At 38.3% G+C, this 25,973-nt stretch overlaps 1 protein-coding gene and 1 non-coding gene across 3 annotated transcripts in view; both read right to left on the bottom strand.

Annotated features, from left to right (window-relative positions):
• The window catches only part of Ptpdc1 (protein tyrosine phosphatase domain containing 1), a 79,219-nt gene that overhangs the window by 17,514 nt on the left and 35,732 nt on the right, over positions 1 to 25,973 (bottom strand). For both annotated transcript variants that reach the window (XM_071602551.1, XM_071602552.1), the window contains exon 2: positions 23,576 to 23,663. In XM_071602551.1, the coding sequence (XP_071458652.1) occupies positions 23,576 to 23,657 (82 nt within the window). In that variant the 5' untranslated portion in view covers positions 23,658 to 23,663. The remainder of the gene's footprint in view (positions 1 to 23,575; positions 23,664 to 25,973) is intronic.
• On the bottom strand, positions 19,479 to 19,585 carry LOC114104771 (U6 spliceosomal RNA). The gene has a single exon (XR_003584890.1). It is a non-coding gene; the product is annotated as a U6 spliceosomal RNA (small nuclear RNA).

Raw genomic sequence — 25,973 nt, 5'->3', positions numbered from 1 at the left:
GCTCCAACTAGGGAGTTGCGTGTTTGCTGCCTGGATGACAGGGAGTCCGAAAAGGTTTCTGGGTAGGGCTCTGTGCTCCTGAGTAGGCGACACTTGAGAGCCCAGCAGGTGAAAGGTAGGAAGCCTGCACTGTGGCCTGGTGAGGTCAATGGCTGTGGGGATGGGTCTGTCAGGGTGGACTGTGATGGTGATGGAGGTGATGGTGGCGCCCCAGCTCAAGTGACCAGTGAGATCTTTCAGGCAGTTCACGTGGCGCCCATGCACTGAGGGCTAGACAGGGGTAAGCTCCACTAGAGGGGTGCAGGCATCTAGGCAACAAGGAGGAGTGTCGATGAGTGACACTTAGAGATCTGGCATTGAAGGACATCTACAGAGAAAGTCAAAAGTGATTCTGCCCCCAAGTGTACTAAAAATAAAAGCTCATTTGATGAGGTGCAGGACTTACTCGGACTTCAACTAAGGAAGGTATGGTTTATATATGAATAATTTCTGCTGTAAAATCTTGAAAACTGGGCTGACCTCAACCCCGGGCTAACTGAGCTGACTCAAGGTATTACAGGCAGTAACCCTGAGTCAGGGGCTGAGAAGTGGAGCCTAATACAAAGAGGGTCTGCCAGGTGACAGCAACCTCTCAGCACTGGGAATACAACCTGCACCTACCTGGCAGACGAAGTGGAACCTTGTCCACCTCTGGTCATGAGAGGTGGGCACATAAACCTTCTCTTGGCCACTTGTCTAAAGGGCTGCTTCAGGACTATTTCTTGGCAAAATCCCCAATTCACAGCACGATCCATTGTTTTAAAATGAATTTTATTTATGCCACACAAAGCTTTACAACAGAGAAGCAGACCTTCAGGGTACCCATCTGGTTTCCCTTTCCCAATTTTTCCATATACTGTATAGATTCTCTTCATATTTGTAATCACATTGTGCATACGCCTTTCCAGTCAGTGTAGGAGCATCTTCCCATATTGCTTTCTCTTCCTTCAGATTTTTATTTAATGGAATCACAGAGATTAGGACACATTAATTTGATGCATCATAGTTTACCTAGTTATTCCTTGGCTATTGGACATTTAGGCTATTATCAATGATTTTTATATAAAAATAAGACTAATATTAAACTATTCAAGACTAGAATCTATGTTTCTCCTTTAGTAAATTCCTGGGGATGAGATGATAGGTAAAAATAATTAATTTCCAAAGCTCATGCTTTTACTTAGTTGAGTCTTTCTTCACATCTTGATATTTAAACCTGGTGCCAGGGATTGAACCCAGGGCCTGGCCCATGTTAGGGAAGCTCTCTACCACTGAGCTACATCCCCAGCCCTTTTAAAAATGTTTTATTTTCAGACAGGGTTTCGCAAAGTTGCCCAGGCTGGCTTTGAACTTGTGATCCTCCTGCCTCAGCCTCCTGAGCAGCTGGGATTACAGGCATTGCCACCGTGCCTGGGTTTTAAGAAGCATGTACGAAGAAGCAGAAAAGGAACATTTTTGGTAACTCAACAGAGACTCCCCCCCTCACTGGGGTCAGAGAGAAAAACAGCATGAAAATAAGGATTAAAGGACACTATACTACATCTGATAAGTTTTTGTCTTAATATCCTTTGTCCCAGAACTCTCACCACCTCTATCACTTCCTGCTGTCTAAGCACACATTTTTTATTCATACTATGTTGCAAAAAAAAAAAAAAAAAAAAAAAAACATCATGCAAACAACTTTAAAGGGATTATTTTCTAATTCTTAGTTAGAATTAAAGATTTTGTACTGGAACCAAAGTGGACTTTTATATTCTCTTCAAAATACTTTTTAATTCTGTGGGTCAATTTAGTTAGCTCTATGTACTCACATCGGGTTTCATGCATCCATAAGAAAGCACATTTGCTCTAGCACTTGAAAATCAATTTGTCATTTGGAATAATAAGAGGCCCAGAATAGCCAAAGCAATCCCTAGTGAGAAAAGTGAAGCAGAAAACATAACAACACCAGACCTTAAAGTATACCACAGAGCTATAGTAACAAAAACAGCATGGTATTGGCACCAAAACAGACATGCAGACCAATGGTACAGAATAGAAGACACATAAATACAGTTATCTCATACTAGACAAAGGTCCCATAAACATAAGTTGGAGAAAAGATAGCCTATTCAACAAATGGTGCTGGGAAAACTGGAAATCCACATGAAATAAAATTTAATGAAATTAAAGCCCCTATCTCTCCCCTTCCACAAAACTCAACTCAAAGTGGATCAAGGGCCTAGGCATTAGACCAGAGATTCTGCACTTACTAGGCCCAAATCTCCATGATGTCAGCTTAGGAACTGAATTCTCCAACAAGACTCCTAAAGTACAAGAAGTAAAATCAAGAATCAATAAATGGGATGGTATCAAACTAAAAAGTTTCTTCACAGCAAAGAAAACAATCAATAATATGAAGAGAGAGCCTACAGAATGGAAGAAAATCTTTGCCATCTGCACTTCAGATAGAGCATTAATCTCCAAGATATACAAAGAACTCAAAAAACTTAACACCAAAAAAACAAATACAGACACTTCACAGAAGAAGAAATATGATCAGCCAACAAATATATAAAAAAATTCAACATCTCTAGCAATTAGAGAAATGCAAACTAAAACTATATTGAGATTTCATCTCTCTCCAGTCAGAATGGCAATTATTAAGAATATAAGCAACAATAAGTGTTGGCAAGGATGTGGGGACTGCATTTTTCTGGTGGAACTGCAAATTGGTGCAATCACTATGGAAAGCAGTATGAGATTCCTCAGAAAACTTGGAATGGAACCACCATTTAACCTAGTAATTCCATTCCTCGGTAAATAACCAAAGGACATAAAATCAGCATACTATAGTGAAGCGGCTACATCAATGTTTATTGTAGGCTCAACTCATAATAGCTAAACTATGGGACCAATGTAGGTGCCCTTCAACAGATGAATGAATAAAGAAAGTGTGGTATATACACACAATGGAATATTACTCAGCCATAAAGAAGAATGAAATTATGGCATTTGCCAGTAAATGGATGGAACTGTAGACTATCATGTTAAGTGAAATAAGCCAATCCCAAAAAAAACAAAGGCTGGATGTTCTTTCTGATATGCAGATGCTAGTACACAATAAGGGGGAAAGAATAGAAGTTCATTTGATTAGACAAAGAGGAATGAAGAGAGGGGATGGGAATGGGAATAAGAAAGAGAGTAGAATTAATCAGACATAACTTTCCTATTCTTAAATATGAATACTCAACCAGTGTAACTCCACATCAAGAACAACCACAAGAATGGGAAGTTATACTCCACATATGTATAATATGTTAAAAGACATTGCACTGTCACATGTAGCTAAAAAGAACAAATAAATAATTTTTAAAACAGAAAATCAATTTGGGCTGGGGTTGTGGCTCAGTAGTAGAGCACTTGCCTAGCATGCAGTGAGGCACTGGGTTTGATCCCCCACACTACATAAAAATGAAAACAAATAAAATAAAGGTATTGTGTTCATCCACAATTAAAAAATATTTTTTAAAAAAGAAAATCAGGGGCTGGGGATGTGGCTCAGGTGGTAGTGTGCTCGCCTAGAATACGTGAGGCACTGGGTTCGATTCTCAGCACCACATAAAAATAAAATAAAGATATTGTGTCCACCTAAAAAAATAAATAAAAAATAAATATTTTTTTTAAAAAAGAAAATCAATTTAAAGACTTAAATTGAAGTGAATTATCAATTTCTATTGCTGAATTGTTCAAACTGATAGAACATTTTAACTTTGGTTTAAAATTGCCAATACGAAAAAACAGAAGTCTTATTTTTGGATAAACAGAACTAGCAAGACTATTTTAATTCCCATTTCATGTTTTACATAACGTGGCAATACTTTAGTGTGAGAGTAATTTTAAGGAGGGTCATGCTTTCCACAGACAATAGGTAAAGAACTTTTTCATAAAGGCCACAGAGAGTCTTCAGAACATCACCTCAACAAACCCTTATCATCTTTCTTTTCCTCTCTTCTGTCTCCATGGTCAGAATTTATTTGCAGGTCACAAGAACCAACACTGCTGTTGTTTTCTCACTTACCTGCTAACAACTGATCTATTTTTTTCCCTTCTATGACAACGCATTTTTCTAAATAAGTACATATGAAAGAGGTGTTCAGTTTTCTTCACTTCATGAATATAAAATCATAGGGAATTATGCCTCAATTCTTGTCTTGCTCTTCTCCCTACTTTCAAATATACTGTCTCTAGGGGAAAAGTATGTTCTAAGAGAAAGCAGGAAAATGATGCAAAAGGAATCCATGGGGCAGATCAGTCCTGTACTCCCTGGCCACCGAAATCACCACTGCATAAGAAGCATAAAAATGATGAGTGCCATGCTATGGTCTCTAGATCGAACATGGTTGTGACCACTGGCTTTCATAGCCATGCAATCAGACTGAACCAAATCTAGAATAATATATAAGGAACCAAATGAGATATTGGTCACTGTAAATGCAAAGGAATCTACACTTGGGATAAGCACAATAAAAACATAAACCTGCTAAACAGTACCAATGAGTACTCAGTCTGTTCCTCTTCAATTTCTATACAATAGGCGGTTCAAATACTGAACATCCTAAGCAGATCTGGAATCAAGAATTGGTCATTCATTTCGTTCTATACTCAACATTTGGCAAGGGCTATTTCTCCCTATTCAAACAACCTTATACAACAACAGACCCAGGAATGTGTGGGAGATGGAGGTCCTAGGTCCATAAATGAGTCACTTCCAGGAATTTGGCTATAATGATGACTTCCCAGCCTTGTGCTTTCCCTTTTGGAACAGGAAGTTCATTTTTCACAAGGCAACTAGCTGTTCAACTGTTTGCTCAAAAATTTTCTAATATTGAGGGGCTGGAGTTGTAGCTCAGTAGTTGAGCACTTATCTCAATGTGAGAGGCATTGTGTTCGATTCTCAGCACCACATAAATAAATAAAAATACTGTGTCCATCTACAACTAAAAAATCATTTTTTAAAAATTTCTACTATTGAGCTCGGATTGTGGCTCAGTGGTAGACTGCTGGCCTAGTATGTGCGAGGCGCTGGGTTCGATCCTCAGCAGCACATAAAAATAAATAAATAAAATAAAAAGGTATTGTATCCAACTACAACAACAAAAAAAGCTTTAAAAAATTTCTACTATTGAGTCTAAATCCACTTCTCAATTAAAATTGGTTCTATACCTTTCCTCCAAATTAAGAAATAAAAGTATATGATAAAATAAAATAAAACAAGCATTTCTTTGATTTGCAAGGTTTTCAGATATCTGAAGACAGAACTTCTACAAGACTTTCCTTATTTGGACTAAATCTGCTTTTAATGTTGTTCTAGTATGTGGCATTAGAAACGGATCTCAATATAACTCATCTTCTTAGTGCTTCTCTTCCTGACATGGAAGATTCTCTAAATAAAATGCTGACTGCCACTACCATTTTCATTTGTCCCCTGTCCCATCCTCAACCTGGTCAGCTCTGTCTCTGGACTCTGCCCACCTGTGTGTTGGCCCACTCACCCTAAATTGTTGAGAGCCATAGCCAGAAGGGGCCCCATCAAACTTCCAGCTGCCAGCAAACTTCCAGCTGCCAGCAAACTTCCAGCTGCCAGCTGATGATTGGCTCACAGCGGCCCCAGCAACTTCTAGCTGCCAACTGATTGGCTCCTCTGCGGTGATGCTCATTGGGCTGTTTCCCCGCCCTTTCAGACCATGGAGCTGCTCATTGGGGGACTTTTTTGGCTCTGCCCATGCGACCCAGCCAATCGGCCTCAAGAGCAGGAGGAGTGGGGGAGGTTGAGAGGCTTGTGGGAAGCTGGTGGTGGCAGTTGGGCTCTGAAGGTTTTCCTGAGGAGCTGTGTGGTTTGGTGTGTTTTCTCTAAAAATAAAGTTTCTTTTGACAAGTGGCTCCTGAATTGTGCCCAGCCAGACTGCGGCATTTGGTTTGGAATTTCTCCCAATAAAATTATTACTCCATATACTATGGATCAAATTGATGAGTTAGCTAATGAGTTAAATACTTGGGCAATAATCAGGTGCAAATCTAATGTTTCATTTAATAACCACTTACCATCTAATCCTTTATTGTCTTTTTGGTCATTGCATCCTGTAATTTTTCCAAAAATGACAAGAAAAACACCTATCATGAATGCTCCAAATATATTCACTGATGGGTCAAATAATGGTACAGCAGCAGTAGTTACCCCTGATCAAACTTTTACATTTTTAGTTCCCAAACAATCAGCTCAAAAGGTAGAGCTTAATGCAGTATTACAAGCTTTTGTGATGTTTAAAGATTCTGTATTTAATTTATTTTCCGATAGTCAGTATATAGTTAATGATATAGTATCCCTTGAAGATGCTGGTAGGATTTCCCCTTCCTCTACTGCTTTCTCTTTGCTTTCCACTATACAAAGTCTAATCTGGGACAGAAAAGATCCATTCTTTATAGGACATATCAGGGCACATACAGGATTGCCTGGAGCCCTTAGTTTGGGCAATGATTTAGCAGATAAAACTACACATGACATACATATTTTCTCTACACTAGAAGAAGCTACAAATTTTCATAAAAAGTTCCATGTCAATGCTAATACTTTACAAAAGCGTTTTAAAATAACTAAGGAAGAAGCTAGACAAATAATAAAACAATGTCAAAATTGTGTGACCTTTTTATCACAAGTTAATCTTGGAGTCAATCCTAGAGGACTGATACCTAACCATATTTGGCAGATGGATGTCACACACTTGCCAGAATTTGGAAAATTAAAATATTTGCATGTTACAGTTGATACTTCTTCTGGATTTTTGATGGGCTCCCTTCATACCGGAGAAAAAAACTAAAGATATTATAGCTCATTGCTTACAAAATTTTGCCACTGTGGGCGTTCCAAAACAGTTAAAAACAGATAATGCCCCTGGTTATACTTCTACCTCTTTTAAACAATTTTGCTCATCATTTGGCATTACTCATATAACAGGAATCCCATACAATCCACAGGGACAAGGCATAGTTGAAAGAGCTCATCAAACTATTAAAATGTACTTATTAAAGCAAAAAGAGGGAATTGGGAAGGGGTATATATTTCCCAAAGATAAACTTAAAATAACCCTTTTTACTCTAAACTTTTAAAATTTGGATTCATCAGGACTTAGTGCTGCGGAAAGGCATATGTGTCCAAAAAATGTGCATAAGCCCAAGGTACTTTAGAAGGATATTCTAACAGGACAATGGAAAGGTCCTGACCCAGTAATTGTCTGGAGTCGGGGGTCTGTTTGTGTGTTTCCACAGGGAGAACAGCAGCCGATTTGGATTCCAGAGAGATTAACTAAGGTCCTGACCCAGTGATTGTCTGGAGTCGGGGGTCTGTTTGTGTGTTTCCACAGGGAGAACAGCAGCCGATTTGGATTTCAGAGAGATTAACTAAAGCGATTTCTACAGACCAAAAATAAGATGATTTGGCTCAAATCCATAACAGCTGATATCCAGAACTCCAGTTTGGCTACCCTTACATCTGCGACAGAACCAGGATGCTTTTTTCAATGTCTATTTTATTATTGCCCTTTCCCACATCATGAAGTTCTATTTTGTTTTTTGAGCTCATACAGAACTAGGTTAATGTTTTGCTGATCAGTTCTATTTTTTGACTATAGAGTTTTTAAACATTGCAATGGAGATTTCACCTGTAAAAAGTTATAAGGCCTTTACTATTATGTTATGTGTTGTATGTATTATGTGTGCACACTTGTGTTTTGTGTTATATGTTTGAATGTACGTATGTCCATATATCATATATGATGAGCGCTCATGAAAAAATGGATCCAAATATTTTTTTTTCACGTGATTTAAATGGTTTAATTTAAATTGGGTAAACAGCTGTTGAGGATTGTTTTAATATATGAACAAAAAAGGAGGTTAACAGATCTGTTTGTTTACTTTCACCTTTCCTTTTCATTATATTTAATAATTCTGTTGAAGATAAGGTACATTGTTAAGAAAATTGTTTTCTTTTAGTGCCTTCTGGAATGTTATATAATTTTTTCTTTAGCCATTATTGCCAGAATTCCTATCTTCATCCCAGTGCCGGTGAAGACAAAGATAAAACCAATCTACAGCTTCTGCAATAGCCATCACTGAACTGCTTGCAGAACTTGCCTGGACTATGTATCACTTGTATGCATTGTGAACTCACTTGTATGCATTGTGAACTATCTGTTGGTGCAGCGACTTGTGGTAGTGTTGGGGTATTTATGCTGATGGTGTCATCAGTGGTACAATTTTTCCAAAAGGAGCCATCACTGAACTGCTTGCAGAACTTGCCTGGACTATGAATCACTTGTATGCATTGTGAACTCACCTGTATGCATTGTGAACTATCTGTTGGTGCAGCGACTTGTGGTAGTGTTTGGGTATTTTTGCTGATGATGTCATCGGTGGTACAATTTCTCCAAAAGGAGCCGTCAATTGGCTTGGTGTATCTTCCTCCCTTCTGCTTGTCATGGTCGTTCAGCTAAAATTTGGGGGCCAACAGAGGTGAGGCAAAGAACCTCACCCCCCTCCCCCGCTGGTACAAAGACCTATCCACAGGTGTGGCTGTATACTGGACCGGTAGTCAGTGACGGGTAAGATCCAATTGCAATGGTACCAACCTAAGACAGGAGGCTGACGCCTTGAGGTCAGCTCATCCGATAACGGGTAAGAACCATATGTACTTTTGGACAACCTAAGGCAGGCACGATCCCTAAGCCACATGCTTGTTGTTTAAACAGAGAGGGGGAGATGTTGAGAGCCACAGCCAGAAGGGGCCCCAGCAAACTTCTAGCTGCCAGCAAACTTCCAGCTGCCAGCTGATGATTGGCTCACAGCGGCCCCAGCAACTTCTAGCTGCCAACTGATTGGCTCCTCTGCGGTGATGCTCATTGGGCTGTTTCCCCGCCCTTTCAGACCATGGAGCTGCTCATTGGGGGACTTTTTTGGCTCTGCCCATGCGACCCAGCCAATCGGCCTCAAGAGCAGGAGGAGTGGGGGAGGTTGAGAGGCTTGTGGGAAGCTGGTGGTGGCAGTTGGGCTCTGAAGGTTTTCCTGAGGAGCTGTGTGGTTTGGTGTGTGTTTTCTAAAAATAAAGTTCGTTTCTTTTGACAAGTGGCTCCTGAATTGTGCCCAGCCAGACTGCGGCACTAAATGTATTCTAATATTCCATGCAAGATCATCCCACCATTCAGGAGCCCTCCTACCCTGACCTGAGTCCTGACACCCCGGGCTAGGCCAACCTCCCATTCAGACCTCAGACTTACATCTCAGCATTGCTGGGCTGCCCCTCATGAATTCCCCTTTCACCCTTTGTGGCCTAGTATGACAGCTTCACCCCATACACTGGTGTATATGCCAACCTTGCTGGGCCCCATTAAGAGGCTCTTGGAATTATTAAGGTAGGAAGGGAAAAAAAAAAGAAGAGGAAGTTCCCCCTTTTCCTTCTTTCTCTTCGTTAACTGCAACAAAATATAGATAACAAAATTTACCATTTTGAACATTTTTAGGCATACGGTTCTCTGGTATGAAGTATATTCACATTGTTGTGCAACTATCACCAAGATTCATCTCCAGAATTCTTTCCCTTTTCCCAAACTGAAACTCTACACCCATTAAAGGACAGCTCTGCATTGTCCCCCACTCCTACCCCCTGTCCCTGGCAACCACCATTCTACTTTCTGTCTCCATCAATTTGATGATTTAGATGCCTTCCCTGAGCTGACTTGCCATCTTTGTCCTTTAGTGATTGGCTTATTTCACTTGACATAAGGCCCTCAAGGTGCACCCCTGTTGCAACATGTGTCAGAATCTCCTTCCTTTTTAAGGCTGAATAACGTTTCATCACAGATATACATCACATTGTACTTATTTTTTTTAATCTATTGGTAGATAGTTGAGTTGCTTCTACTCTTTGGCTGTTATGAATAATACTGTTGTGATCATGGGTATACAAATATCTGTTTCAGTCTCTTTTGAGTATATAGCCAGAAGTTAAATTACTGGATCATATGGTAATTCTACTTTTAAGTTTTTAAAGAACTGCCATATTGTTTTTCAGAGCAGCTGTACCATTTTATATTCTCACCAACATGCAAGAGCTTCCATTTATCCACATCCTTAACAAAACTTATTATTTTGGATATATGTGTATGTATGTGTATGTACATATATATGTCTATATTCACTAATACATATGTGTGTATATGTGTGTGTATGTGTGTGTGTGTGTGTGTGTATGGTATTTTCTAATGAGCATATAGCAGTATCTAATTCTGGTTTTTATTTCCATTTCCTTAATGGCCAATAATATTGAGTATATTTTCATGTGTTTATCTGGCCACCTGTATATCTTATTTTAGAGAAATGTCTATTGAATCCTTTGCTCTTCTTTGTTTGATTGGTTTTTGGTACCAGGGATTAAAGGGGTGCTTAACTACTGAGCAACCTCCCAGGTATTTATTTATTTATTTATTTTTAAGGCAGGGTCTCACTAAGTTACCCAGGCTTCTAAGTTGCTGAGGTGGCTTTGAACTTGTGGTCCTTCTGCCTCAGCCTCCTGAGGGGCTGGGATGACAGGTGTGCTCCACTGTGCCCAGTGTTTGTGTTTTGGTTGTTGGGTTTTGGATGCTCTTTATATATTCTGGATATGTGATTTGCAAATAATTTCTTAGCACTCCCTTATTAAATATGTAATTTGCAAATAATTTCTCCCATTCTGTAGGCTGCCTTGTAATTCTACTGATAATATCCTTTGATGCACATGAATTTTTAATTCTGATAAAGTCCGATTCATCTATTTTTTTCTTTGTTGCTGTGTTTTTGGTGTCATACCTGAGAAAACACTGCCAAATCCAACATCATGAAGCTTTATTCCTAGGTTTTCTTCTAAGACTTTTAGACTTCTAGCTGTTTAGGTGTTTGATCCATGTTGACATTTGTAAATGGAATAAGGTAAGGGTCTAGCTTCCTTCTTTTCCATATGAATATCTAGTTTTCCCAACACCATTTGTTGAAAATACAGTCCTTTCCCCACTGAGTGGTCTTGATTCCCTTCTTGAAGACCATTTGACCATGTGAGGGCTTATTTCTGGGCTCTCTATTCTATTCCCCTGGTCTGTGTTTGTCTTATGCCATTGCTATACTGTTTTGATCAACATGGTTTGTAGGAAGTTTTGAAATCAGAAAATAAATCCTCTAACTTTGTTCAATATATTAGAAGATTATTTTGGCTATTTGGAAATCCTCTGAGATTCTTCTGAATTTTTGTGATGGATCATTTTCTATTTCTGCATAAACCATTGTTACAGTTTTAACTTGGATTACAATGGATCTGTAGTTCATGTTAGGTTGTGCTGACATCTCAACAATATTAAGCTTTCTAATCCATGAACAAAGGACATCTTGCATTTACTTAGATCTTTAATTTTCTTTACTAATCTTTTTTAGTGCAGTAAGCTGAGAATTCTTGGTTCTAAAGTGCTCTCACTCTACCTTGTTTATAGAGATCACAAGTTCCACACTCAGGAAAGTCATGAAGACCAGAAGCTTCTGCCCCTACTCAGTTTGCAAGGCAGGGAAATTACTCAGAGAAGTCGGCCACTGTTCTGCCCTAAGCCCTAGAGTCATGGCCCAGAGACTCTGTAGAGAGGGAGAAGGTCTTTAATTTCTGAAGCTCTCCCCAAAACTATCTTTATCTGGAACAAAACCTATGGATGCTTTCAAAAGCAATGGAGGCTTTGGTGTTAAGCAATTTAGAGGAGATTGGTGGCTCCAATCTCCTCTAAATTGCTTAACACCAAATCTGATATACAGTTTCTCTGATTGCTCAGGTTTCTCAGGAGAAACCTGAGCAATCAGAGAAACTGTATATCAGCTATACTACCAGAGAGAACCAGAGAAAGAGATAACTAAGAAGTACTCTGGTGGAGTAAGAACAAACCTCAGAGTGACCTCAAAAACTACCACTGCTCAAACTTAACTAGATCAGACTGTGGAGCAATAGATGTTCCAAGGCTTTGTCAAACAACAGAGTAATCAGAGGGCAATTAGTGGAACCAGCAAGCTAGTGTGCTAACAAGTGAGGGTTAGGGGTTAGGGTTAATAGTAAGATTTGTGAAAGAGAAAGAGAGCCCTGATAGATTCATTGATATCTCAAGGTGACTGTTTGCCTAGCCGCAGATCATATCCTCTGAGGAGTCACATCAAAGGCCTTAAACTATGAAGAAAACAGACTTCACTAAAATGGTCATCTTTAAACAAAGCAACAAGTAAACAACAATAAAAACAAGCCAAACATCTAAAATTTCCAGTTTCAACAACAATTGGGAGATGGAAAGAAATAGGAGTCAATAGGAACTATCTGTGAGAGAGCCCAGACATATGATATGCCAAAGATTTCAAAGCAGCCTTTAATTAGTGCATTATATTTGAAGACCTAAAGGAAATAATGCCTAAAAAAGTAAAGGAAGCTTGGTATATACCCCCAAGGTATTAAAAATCAGCACATTATATTGATTCATGTAGAACAACATTTATAGCAGTGCAATTTGAAACAGCCAAGTTATGGACAAGCCTAGGTACTATCAACAGACAAATAGATAAAGAAAATGTGGTATATGTACACAATGGGGTTCTACTCAGTCATAAAGAAGAATGGAATTATGTCATTTGCTGGTAAATGGGTAGAAATGGAGAATATCAAGTAAAATAAATCAGACCCAGAAAGTCAAAGGTTGAAAGTTTTCTCTCATATGTGGAAGCTAGAGAGAAAACAAGAAAAAGAATTTTTAAAAAGGGTGAATCTCATGAAAAGAGAAGGGCAATCAACAGAGAAAAGGAAGGGGATCAAGAGGGAGGGAGGAGGCCATGGGAAAGTACTGGGGAATGAAATCTACCAAATGATGCTGTGTCCATATACGAATATACTATAATGAATCACAATTACATATAAATATAATGCATTAATTAAAATAACAATGACAATAATAGTAGGGAGACCAGTAGAGTAGAGCAAACAGATCAGGGAGAAGGAGGAGGAGAAGGAAAGGGAACAAACTGGGAAATGAAACTGATTAAATTATGTGTGCATTCAAATATGGCGAAATGAATCCCATTATTATGTATAATTAGAATGTAACAATAAAAATTAACTAAATTAAAAGAAATACCAAGTTAAAAAAAGTAAAGAGGCCTGGGATTATAGCTCAGGGGCAGAGCGCTTGCCTAGCACGTGTGAGGCACTGGGTTCGATTCCCAGCTCCACATACAAATAAATAAAATAAAGGTCCAGCAACAACTAAAAGATTTTTAAAAAAAAGTAAATGAAGCTATGATGACATTTTCTCTTCAGATTGATTATCAATAAAGAAATATCATTTTTTAAAAGCAAGTGGCAATTCAAAAATAAATAAAATGGAAAGTACAAAAATAATGAAAAATTCACTGAAGAGCAGATTTGAAGCTTCAGGATGAATTGGAGAACTTGAAGATAGATTGAAGAAGTTCAACCAGCTCTCTGCAGGATAATGCAAAGATATTCAACAGGAAACACCATGGTAAAAAATAAAATAGTAAAAATGCTCCAAAATAAGAGAAAAGGACAAGATTAACAGTTATTTCTCATCAGGAACAATGGAGATCAAAAAGCAGAGGGATGACATATGCAAAGTGCTGAAAATAAAACCCTCTCAACCAAGAATCTTTTCCTTTCCCCCTCCAGTGCTGGTCTTTTGACATCCCCAGCCCTTTTTATATCTTATTTTTGAGACAGGGTCTTGCTAAGTTGCCCAGACTGGCCTCAACTCATGATTCTCCTGCCTCCGCCTCCCGCATTGCTGAGATTACAGGCACGCATCACTGTGTCCAGCTCAACCAAGAATCTCTTACCCCACAAGATTATCTTTCAAAAATGAAGAGAAATTAAAGGTATTTCCAGGTAAACAAGAAACAGAATTTGTTGCCAGAAAACCCACCTTACAAGAAATACTAAAGGGAACTTCTTCAGGTTGAAAGCCACGTTATCCATGACAACGAGGTGACTGCATGTAACAGGAAGGATGCCCATAAATTACAAAGGAGTATAACATAAAAGTAATTACATGAGATAGTATAAATGTTTATTTCTTCTCTTTTCTTCCTTTAGGTGATTTTAAAAAATATGGATGTACAAAATAATAAGCGTGTAATTGCACTGTTGGATCTGTAACAAAACAGAAACATAATCTATATAACAAACATAAAGTAAACAGGTGGAAGTAGAGTTGTACTGAAGCAACAAAGTACGAACAATAACTCCAAACTCAAAAGAACAAATGTAGGTTAAGTTCACGCCTATGGATGCTTTCAAAAACAAGGAAGGGAGGCTTTGGTGTTAAGCAATTTAGAGGAGATTGGTGGCTACCTGAGCAATGAGAGAAACTGTACATCAGCTAGACTACCAGAGAGAACCAGAGAAAGAGATAAACTAAGAAGTACTCTGGTGGAGTAAGAACAAACCTCAGAGTGACCTCAAAAACTACCTCTGGTAGTCTAGCTGATGTACAAATGAAGAACTCAAACTCAAAAGAACAAATGAAGAAAGCCAGAAAGAGCAAACCAAAAAACTAGTGTTAATAATAATCAATAATTAATTAACAGTAAACTAATATGTTCAGAATATGTAAGGAGCTTACAACACAAGAATAAAAAGATCAATTACCCAATGGGCAAAGAGTGGGCTGGGGTTATGGCTCAGTGGTACAGCACTTGCCTAGCACATGTGAGGCCCTGAGTTCGATCCTCAGCACCACAAAAAAATAAATAAAATAAAGGTATTATGTCCAACTACAACTAAAAAATAAATATTTTTAAAAATGGGCAAAGAATTTGAATAGACATTTTTCCCAAGAAGATATACAAATGGCCAATAGGTAGATGAAGAAATGTTCAACATTATTAGTCATTAGGGATACACAAATCAAAACAATTTGACTTACAGTTAGTTCCTCAACATGTTAAACACAGTAATTCCACTCTGAGGTTTATGCCCAGAGCAACAACAACAACAAAAATACATCCACATAAAAACGTGTCTGCAAATTTTCATAACAGTTCTATTTGCAGTAGTCAAATGCTGAAGCAATCCAGGGTCCATCAACCCAAATGGAGACACAAAATCTCATATACACAATGCAGTATTATTCAAATAAAATGGATGAAGTGCTGATATATGGTAAGGCATGGTTAAATCTTGAAAACATTATAATGTTATGTTAAGTGGAAAAGGGCAGACACAAAAGACCACACATTGTATTATTTTTCTGATATTAAATGTCCTAAATAGGCAAATCAACAGAGACAGAAAGTGACTAAGGGCTGCCAGCGAGCGAGAAGATGGAAAGGGGACAGATTGCTAACTGGTTTATGGTATCATTTTGGTCTGAGAAAATGTTCTGAATTTAGATAGTAGTGATTGTACCATCTCATGTACACACTAAAAATCAATGTGAATACACTACTTCAAAAGGCTGAATTTCATTATATAATTACATAGTATAATTTAAATTGTTATATGCTTATATAATTTTCATTATATCTCAATAATTTTTTAAATGTTTGAGTGGTCATTTCTTCATAAAAAAATTTCCCGCACCTCATCAAATGGAAGTTGGAAGTGCTGCAATTCCTCTGCCAAAGCCGTGTTATGAAGGCCTTGCTTGAGCTGAGCCTCCACCATCACGTAGCAACAAGAAGTCTTATCACAGCCCAGGTGCTGTGGTGTACACCTGTAATCCCAGAAGCTCTGGAGGCTGAGGCAGGAGGATTGCAAGTTCAAAACCAGCCTCACCAACTTTGTGAGACCCTTAACAACTTAAGAAGACCCTGTATCAAATAAAACATTAAAAAAAGGGGGGGCTGGAGATGTGACTCAGTAGTTAAGTGTCCCTGGGTTCAATCCTTGGTACAAAAAAAAAAAAAAGTCTTACTATAGGTTTTGAAGCATGGATAGTCAACATTAGGCTCACTATCCATCCCATGTCAGTAACCCAGTGGAGAACTAAACCTCCACACCCATGCAGCATCAGAGACGTGCAAGCTGAGATCAGTGAGCACTCTGCTTTCCCCCTAATGTCTTAAGGAAGGCCGGTGGGGAGACAAACCTCCACATACAATACAAACCTCCACATATATTGCAGCAATATAAATGAACAATGCAGCACGGAGCCAGGCTAGCTGGCATGGCCTGTCTACCCTAGTGTTAGTGGAGCCCAGAAGGGGGCTGAGCCTCCCTACTCCTACCTGCCATCCATGAGGAATAAGGCAGAATGAAGCAGGATGACCAACATTCCCCACCCACTCCCTAGGGCCAACAGGGTCCAGAGGGAAGCTGAGCCCCATGGTATCCCCACATGGTATCCATGAGGAGAAAAGCAGTGGCAGGAGGCAGGGTAGTTGGTACTATGCTTCCTACTTCCTCCTCCGATAAGGTCCCCAGGGCCTAGCAGGGAAATCAGCTTCAGCCACATCTTGCAGCAACAAAGTGGTATGAGTCACCTTCGACTTCCCCTCTCAGGTGGCAGTGGGGCCTGCATTAGCAACCTATTTATTCAGGGAGCTGATCTTACGCCCCTGCTCAAAGACAGCATGACAGTGCAAGGCAGTGCCCCATCTTCACCATGAAGGTGTCAACAGAGCTGGTGGGAGAGCTGAGATTCCACCTGGCCATGTGCAGGGAGGCCCTTGCTTTTGTTGGCATGGTGTCAGCAAGGCTGAGCAGGGATCTGAATACACACACTGACCTTGTCCTGAGATAGACCTCAACAGAGAGACTGCCTGCTAATAGGAGAAAACCTAGGATCCAAAATGTCCCGGATGCAGTTGAAAATCACTTGTCATATCACAAACTAGGAAAATCACAACGAGTAAGAAGAAACAATCAAGAAATACATGATATGTTGAAAATATCCACAAGAATTTTAATTATAATGTCTTGGCACTGATTTTTTTTTTTTTTAAAAAAAGGCTCTTACAGAGAATATTTTTCTGATCATAATGGAAGCAAACTAAAAATCAATAATAGAAACATAATAGGGAGAATTTCCTAAGACTTGGAAACTAAACATCAAACTTAAAAATAATTCATAAGTCAAAGAGGAAGTCTCAAAGGAAATTACAAAACACATAGAACTGAATCAAAATGAAAATACAACATACATAGCTGTTGGTAAAGCAGAGTGGTAAAGGAAGTTTATATCACTTAATGCTTATGTTAGAGAAGAAGAAAGGTCTCCAATCAATAATCTAAGTTCCAACATAAGACTATAGAAAAATAAGAGCAAATAACCCAAAGCAATCATTGGAAGGATGAAAAGTAAGAACATAAATCAAAACATAAAAACAGGGAAACAATGATGAGAATCAGTTAAACTAAAAGCTGGCTCTATGAAAAAATGAAATTGATAAATTTCTAGAAAGACTGACAAAAGGAAAAGAAGAAGACACAATGACCAATGTAAGAAATGAAACAGTTTATCAAGATAGATATTATTAAAAAATAATAAAGAACTAGTACACATAACTTGGTGCTTCTAAATTTGACAACTTACAAGAAATGGGTCAATTCTTGGATTAGGTCAACATAGTAAAGATGGAAATCTCCTTGAATTGATTTATAGGTTTAATTCTTATCAAAATCCCAGAAAGGCTTTTGGTTGACATACATAAGCTTATTCTAAAATTTCTATGAAAAGTCACAGATTCTGGTTAAAATGATCTTGAAAAAGAAAAATAAATGGGAAGCATTACTCTTTAGTAATCAGAACAGGGTGGTGTTGGTGGAGGGCAGATGTACAGATCAATGACACAGAAGAGAGAATCTACAAACAGACCCACAAAATTTCAAGACACTGGAATAGGCTGTATTCTGAAGACCTGACACCAAAAGTACAATACACAGAAGAAAAACTGGACATCATGAAATTCAAAACTTTTTCTCAGAAAAAGATCAGGAAGATCTGGAAAGGTAAGCTACAGATTGGAAAAAGATATTTTCAAAAGCATATGTCAAATAAAGATCTAATGTCCAGATTGTATAAATAACTCTTAATGCCCAACAATTTTAAAAATCCAATTAAGAAAGTGGACAAAAGACATGCATAGACAGGTCAGAAGAGAATACACAGATGACAGATAAGAACATGAAAAGATGGTTATAATCATTAGCCATTGGAGAAATGCAAATTAAAGCCACAAAGAGGGGTTGGGGGTGCAGCTCAGTGGTAGAGTGCCTGCCTAGCACGTACGAGTTCCTAGGATGGATCCCCAACGTCGGAAAAACAAACAACAAAAACACTGAGATATTACTACATGCCTGTCAGAATGGCTAGAATAAACAGTGGTAACACCTAATGCTGCTGAGGACTTGATTGTTTATACAGTGCTGTAAGAATGTAAAATGGTTCTACACCTCTAGAAAAGTTTGGTAGTTTCATATAAAATGAAATAGGCAACTATCACCTGACCTAGTATGCTTTTGAGATTTTACCTTACAACAATAAAAACTCATCTCCACACTAAAACCTGCATGTGAATGTTCAGAGTGGCTTTATTCATAATAGTCCCAAACTGGAAACAACCCACACACCTTTCAATGAGTGACAAGATAAACATACTGTTGTACATCCATACCATGGAATGCTACTCTACAATACAAAGGAATACACTATCAAAACACATGACAACCTGGATGAAACTCAAGGGAATTACACTGAATGAACAAAGAGCCGATCCTAAAGGGCTATGCACTGTATGACTTCATTTGCATAACTTTGCTAAAATGACAAATTATAAAACTAGGGAACATTAGCAATTGCCTTGAATATAAAAGGAAGCAAGAGGCACCCTCCTGTTGATCTTGACTGTAACAATGTCAAAATCTTGGCTGTGATGATTATGATACTATAGCTCCTTAAGATGTTACTATTAGTGGAAACTAAAGGAAAAGAGGGATTCTTCTGTACTATTTCTTACAACTTTATAGGAATATCTACTTATCTCAACATTTCAATGTATAAGAATATACAAATATATGTGTCATCAAGAAAAGAAAAAAACACTAGGTAGCCCTAAGCAGAGGTCATCTAACAGATGTCAGGGATAAGGCAGGGAAGGCAACTAGCAGAGTGGTATACAGTATGTGGCTGGGCAGAGTATGGCTCTGTGTGGAAAAAAATTGCTGAGGCAGATAATGGCTGTGCAGGGTTGAAAGACTGGCCAGGTAAAGGGAGGCTGAGTATATAAGTAAGCACATAAGGAGTAAGAAGAGCCAGGTTTCTCATTCTTTTTCTCTTGAAACAGCAAATCATGCAAAAGTTTTATTTTATTTCGTAGCTGATGAACTATAAAAGGGAAGATTGTAGAAAAATATGGAATGCTTCATGAATTTGTGTGTCATCCTTGAGCAGGGTCCATGGTAATCTCCTCTGTATCATCCCAGTTGTAATATATGTGCTGCTGAAGTGAGCACAGGTCTCTCATTCTTGGAGAAGAAAATCATAAACAAAAAAAGGAAAAGCTGGAACAATAGATAATGTTGAATTCAAATTGAAAGTAACAGTGTGAATTCATGGTTTTCAATATGTGTTAATAGAAATAGCAATAAATATACATGTAAAAAGTAGGTAGATATGTATGTGTATGTACAAACACATATTCCCCAGCTTGGTCCCCTGAGAAGTCTGAGAATCTTAACATGCCAGTAGAAGTAAGCATGCCCAAATTTTGGTTCCTAAGTAGTACTTATTCTTCACTCAAAGGAACAATGGTTCCTTAGAGGAAGGGTTGATTTCAGGGTTGGAGCAGAGAAAGAACAAGATGGAAGATCTTACTGGGCCACAGAGTAAAGAATGCAGGAATGGTGAAGATGTGTCCAAAGAACATAGTTAACAGCTTGAAGCGGCTCCTACTGGACAAATGTAAGACAACTGAAGCATCAACTGATAATAAGATTATATTCCATTGAACAAAATAGGATTCCCCACTAAAATAAAATGATAAATAAGTGAAGAAAAAATTCTTCTTTACGGTGTAGAATGCCAAATAGTAAATAAAGAATGAGTGATAGAATTTGAAAATCTCCCTTTAGTTATCTATCACAATAACTAATTCAGGCAAAAAAACATAAATGGGTTCTAAAATTACTGGGTCAAAGCTGGATGTGGAACAAGGAAATTCACATGGTCTCAAAGCATCTTTCCATAAATCACTATGAAGGGAGAAAGAATAACTTATAGTGGGTAAACCTTGGCAGATACCACTTTAATGATGTGACGACAAACATTTGGAATCATGGGACAAATGACACCTTGTGGCACTTGAGGGATTCAGTGAGAAAAACAGTCACTTCTGTGATATTTCTACCCAAAATGCATAACCTCAGACTCACCATGTGGAAACAGCAGACAAACCAAATTGAAGGGCACGTTACAAAAAAACTAGCCTGTGATCTTCAAAGATGTTAAAGTCAAGAAAGGCCCACCAAGGTCTAGATCCTTGAAAGGGTTGGAAAAACATAAATATCCTACTGGGTCAGTTGACAAATTCAAATGAGGATCTACGGTGAATAATACGAGTTTTTGTTTTTGTTTGTTTGTTTTTAATGTGCTTTCCTTCCAACTGTTCTGTAAGTTTGAAGTTATTTCAAAATTTAAAAAAATCAACATTACCTAAAGGGGGAGAGACATCATGGACATCCTTCCATGAGGAATATTGCATCCCTCATGAAATATTTTTTCCAATTAAAGAAACAATCTGACTTAACACTATATCCATCCTCCCGCTTAGAGGAAATATCTTATGGACATAATTAGCAAAATAAAGACCATGGCAAGCTTCACAGGAGAAAAAGAAAAAAAAAAAACTTGATTTCTTCAACTAATAGACTGTCAGGAAAAAGAGGCAAAACCCAAGTTAAAAAAGATCTGAGCTGCATAGCAACCAACTATAATGTATTGATTCTGACATAAATGTTATACCTAAGTACATCTATGGGATATATCTATTAGGAATTTGTACACTGGTTTATGTATTTGATTATATTAAGTAATTGTTTATTATTTTAGTATGGAAACAATGGTGGGTTATTTAATGAATAAAATGACGTGATGCCTCAAGTTTGCTTCAAAGAAACACAGATGCAAAGGAGGTGAGTGGAGGAAGTGAGTGTCTGAAATTGTTAAGGTTGGGCATGTACTTGGGGGATGATAAATACATGGGGACAAGGGGACATTTATCTTACTCTGTATAAAAGTGGTGAATTTTGTTTTGATTTGGAGTAATAGAACCAAAATTTAAATCTAGGTCTGTCTCATTCCAAAGCTAGTTCTTGATGAGTTTTCTATTTTTCTCTGAAAATACTTATTATATATGTACCTCCCATTAAATTTTCCTTTGATTCATTGGCCAACATTTAAAAAACTACTTTCACCCTAAAACACCATAAAGTATAATTGATTACCGTTATAAATATCTACTTCAAGAAAGTTGGATATAAAGTACATTTTATTTTCCTTCCAATTAAAAAGCTACACTTGTATAATGAGGGAAATTTTAATTAAAAAATATTTTTGGAAAGTAAAAATCAGCTTCCTGGTGGATCACAATAGAGATGTTACAACCTTCCCTTTCTGGAGGCATCTGAAAATGTGTAGTGATTTTTTTTTGGTTGTTACTGGAACCTGATTTTTTTTTTTTTTTTGGTTGTTCCTGGATTAGTAGGTGGGGCCAGGAATGCTAAATGTCATCAATACTTAGGGCTCCACCTCAATACTTAGAGCCCCTGTTGAGAAACAGCAACTAAAAGATAACATTCTAAAGAAAAAAGAATAGTGCTGACTATCAGACTTGTTGGCTGGAATGTTCCTTTTGGGGAAAACATAGTCTACACTGAAAGAACAAGCAGACATCATTATTGTATTTGTTTCTGAAAGTACTTCTAAGACCAGGGAAACTAACAGACAGTAAAATTGGCCCATAGAGGCTGTCCACAAAGAAGTTACCAGCAACATTAGAGCTTTTTAAACCAGACATAACAGACAGGAGGGAGGAGGGAGGAGGAGGGAGGAGGAGGGAGGAGGAGGAGGAGGGAGGAGGAGGGAGGAGGAGGAGGAGGAGGAGGGGGAGGAGGAGGGGGAGGAGGAGGGGGAGGGGGAGGGGGAGGGGGAGGGGGAGGAGGAGCTACAAGAATCTGAAATTTCGCCAAGAGGGAGAGTCCTAGTTTTCTTGATGTAAGAGAGCTCCCCCTGGTGGAGTGGCCAGATTCCAAAAAGAACACATCTACTTTGAGAACAGACTGCTCCCAGCAAGACACTGAACTGAAATCCCTTCAGTTAGCCCTTCCTCTTCTGCTCTTTCATCATCCAATCCGTACTCTGTGAAGAAATTCTACAAAATTTCCCTATACATAGGAATAAAGTGAACTTAGGTAAAACCCAGAGCGGGCAGTTAGAAAATAGTGCAAGGAACGTTATGAAGAAAAATTAATCAACATCCCTCCTGGCTAACACTTATAGGCCAAGGTCACAGTTTGGATATTAAGTGTCCCCCCACAGGCCCATTATCCTAAAGGCTTGTCATCGTGGTATAATGGGAGGTGACAGAACCTTTAGGAGGGGGGACTTAATGGAAGGAAGTTAGGTCATTGGGAGTGTGCCCTTGACAGGGATATTGGGACTCCAGTCCCTTCCTCACTCTCTCTTTGCTTCCAGGCTAGCCTGAGGTAAGCAGTTTCCTGCACATCTGCTTCTGCCACCATGTTCTGTCTCACCACAGGCCCAAAAGCAACAGGGTCGCCCAACCACGGACTGAAACCTATGAAACCATGAGCCAAAATAAACCTTTGCTCCTTAAGATGAATTATTTCAGACATTTTGTCACAGTGATGGAAAGCTGAATAACACAGCCAACAAGGCCAAAGTAGAATCTGGGCAGGTCTCGGCTTAGAACTGTGGTAGAGTGAGGGGCAAGTGTGGCAGTAGGAGTCCAAGTCACAGCACGCTTCCTTAGCTGAGGTGCCACGGGAAAATCAAAACAGTGTGGGAGGGCAACAGAGGAGAGAAAAAATAACACAGAGAGAAGTAGGACTTGAGTGCTTCTGAATGTGCTTTATAAGTGACACTTGCAAGTAACTACAGGAGAAAAAATGAATGGTTGATTCACAAGTAGGCGTTTGATGACAGGAACAAACGCATAATTTCAGTCTAAGATAATAATGTAGGAGACAAACACTGTTTGCAACATCCCTTCTGAAAAGGCCAAGATTATTATTCAGGGTTTTAATGAAAAGAAATTCTAAAAGGCCAAAATGGTAAGGCAGAAATAAACAAAAAGGCCTTAAATAACACCTGGACCTTAGAATTCTAAAATGAAGAATAGAACCTTTTCTTTTACATCCATTCACACAGCGACTTATTAAATACTAGTTTGAACAGAGATAAAAAGCATATTAAAGAGATATTACCTTTCATGTTTGCAGCATACCCACTATTATTCACCAATGTGGAATACGGTTGTTCATTTTGAGGCAAGACTCCCGCAGCCATGGTAATCTATTGAGGGGGGAAAAAGATTTTTAAAAGTTACTGTGAGAGATATTTGTTTACTAATTAACCATAATATGCCAGACCTCTGCTGTCTAATATGGCAATCATTTCTGATTACTGACACTTTAAATGTGGCTAGTCCAGGTTGAGATGTGTTAAATGCAAAGTACATGATTCTGAAGATGTAGTACCAAAAAAGAAAATAAAATATCTCATAATTTTTTTATATTGATCATTCATTGAAATGATATTTTTGATATAGTGGGTTAAGTAAAACATTACTGCAATTAATTTTTCCTAGTTCTTTTCATTTTGTTGCTATTAGGAAACCTAAATCCCATATATGGCTCACATGTGCTCGACAATAAGGAGGTGACAGAGAACAAAACATTCTCTCCCTTATGCATCTGGAGTCCACTGGGAAGATAAGATGTAGACATAAAAAATGCTACAAGTGCGTGTGATGGTGGGTTTCTCCACCCCTGCAGTCGAGGGTGAACTCTTGTGAGGCTGCTTCCTGGTCAGTTTGTGGCTGAGTGCTTTACAGGAGCCATGGTTAAGACCTTACTTACCCCACAGTGAAAAGAGGTGCCAATTTTTGCCCTTTTCCTGACTGAAAACTGGGGACTAGGGTCCAGGGTGATACTTGTGGTTGTGGTCAAGGTCTGGAGTCCCAGGAAGACTTAATGTTTTTGTTGTTGCAAAATTATATTCTGAGGGGCTGGGGCTTGGGCTCAGTGGTAACGCACTTGCCTACCATGTGTGAGGCACTGGGTTCGGTTCTCAGCACCACATATAAATGAATAAAATAAAGGTCTATCAACAACTTAAAAATTTTTTTTAAAAATTATATTCTGAGTATCAATGATTATGAGGTTAAATACTATAATCACTTTAATAAACTATAGAGATTCTTAAAGGGCTCTATAAACCTACTGAAATCTCTTACACCAAAAAATTAAGAATAGTAATTAAATTCAGCCTTAGTGTTTTTCCTTGACGCATTTGTTTATTTCTGGAGGAAAAAAAATCACTTCATGGATCTCAATGATTCTTTGAAAAATTCAATTCTGGTAAAATTTTACTTCTAAAACCAATTTTTAAATGCTCAAAAGGTATAAAATTTAAAATTTGATGAAATTGTGTCCCTTCCAAATACAGAAATTAAATACAGAAATTATCTAAAATATAAATAAAATTTCCTGAAATATTAATGTCATAAATATCATACTAATTAATGTAAAATTTTATAATGTGCTTAACATTTCAAAGGAAATGTTACATAAAGACATGAAATAGGGACTGGGGTTGTGGCTCAGTGGTAAAGCTTTAGCCTAGCATGTGTGAGGCCCTGGGTTCAATCCTCAGCACCACATAAAAGTGAATAAAATAAAGGTATTGTGTCCAGGTACAACTAAAAAATAAATATTAAAAAATACATGAAATAAAAGGTTAATGAGTTCGAGGAAACTCATTAGCAAAAACTTAACTTGAATGGATACCCATTAAGGCTGGGCATGGTGGCCCACGCCTGTAATACCAGCAACTTAGGAGGCTGAGGCAGGAGGATCATAAGTTCAAAGCCAGCCTCAGCAACTTAGCAAGGCCCTAACCAACTTAGAGAGACTATGTCTCAAAATTAAAAAAATAAAAAGGGCTGTGGATGTGGGTCAGCAGTTAAGCATCATTAGGTTCAAACCCTGGTACTAAAAAAAAAGAGAAAAAAACAGAAATGATACCCATTAAAGATTAAACCTAGAAGGGCCAGGGCTGTAGCCCAGTGGTAGAGTGCTTACCCAACATATGCAAAAATATGTGTGTGTGTGTGTGTATGTGTGTGTGTGTGTGGGGGGGGTGTATACACACTTTTAGAGGAAAAAATATTTAACATATTACTCTTATAAATTCTTGAAACATTTTGATGAGGAAAAAACAATTATAACCATATTGGAATCATAGAATTCTACCACGGTTGGGATTCTAGCCCTGGTTATTTTGTACGTCAAAGTTATGAACACGTTACAGAGAAGGTTCCTGGCCTGTCCAAGATGACCCAGCATGTTGAGGGACAGACCAGGAGTGACAGTGCAAGCTAGGGCAGGCAGCACTTTCTGTGTTACGCTTCCCTTGACTCCACCCTGTTCTTCGGCTATAAGGGAATGAAACACCTCTACTTAACTGTCTCCCTGTAGATCATGTGGTCATGAGACCATGATTGGTTTATCTTTATGCCTCTAAAGAAGGGGACAGTCTATACAGGGCACATTCGTGACATCTGTTGAGCAGTGTCTATTCATGTGGAATGTATTCACATCT

This window comes from Marmota flaviventris, chromosome 16, assembly GCF_047511675.1.
Source record: "Marmota flaviventris isolate mMarFla1 chromosome 16, mMarFla1.hap1, whole genome shotgun sequence".
NCBI classification, from domain to species: domain Eukaryota; kingdom Metazoa; phylum Chordata; class Mammalia; order Rodentia; family Sciuridae; genus Marmota; species Marmota flaviventris.
Note: the sequence above shows the minus strand (reverse complement) of the source record. Positions and strands in the feature narration are given on the sequence as shown.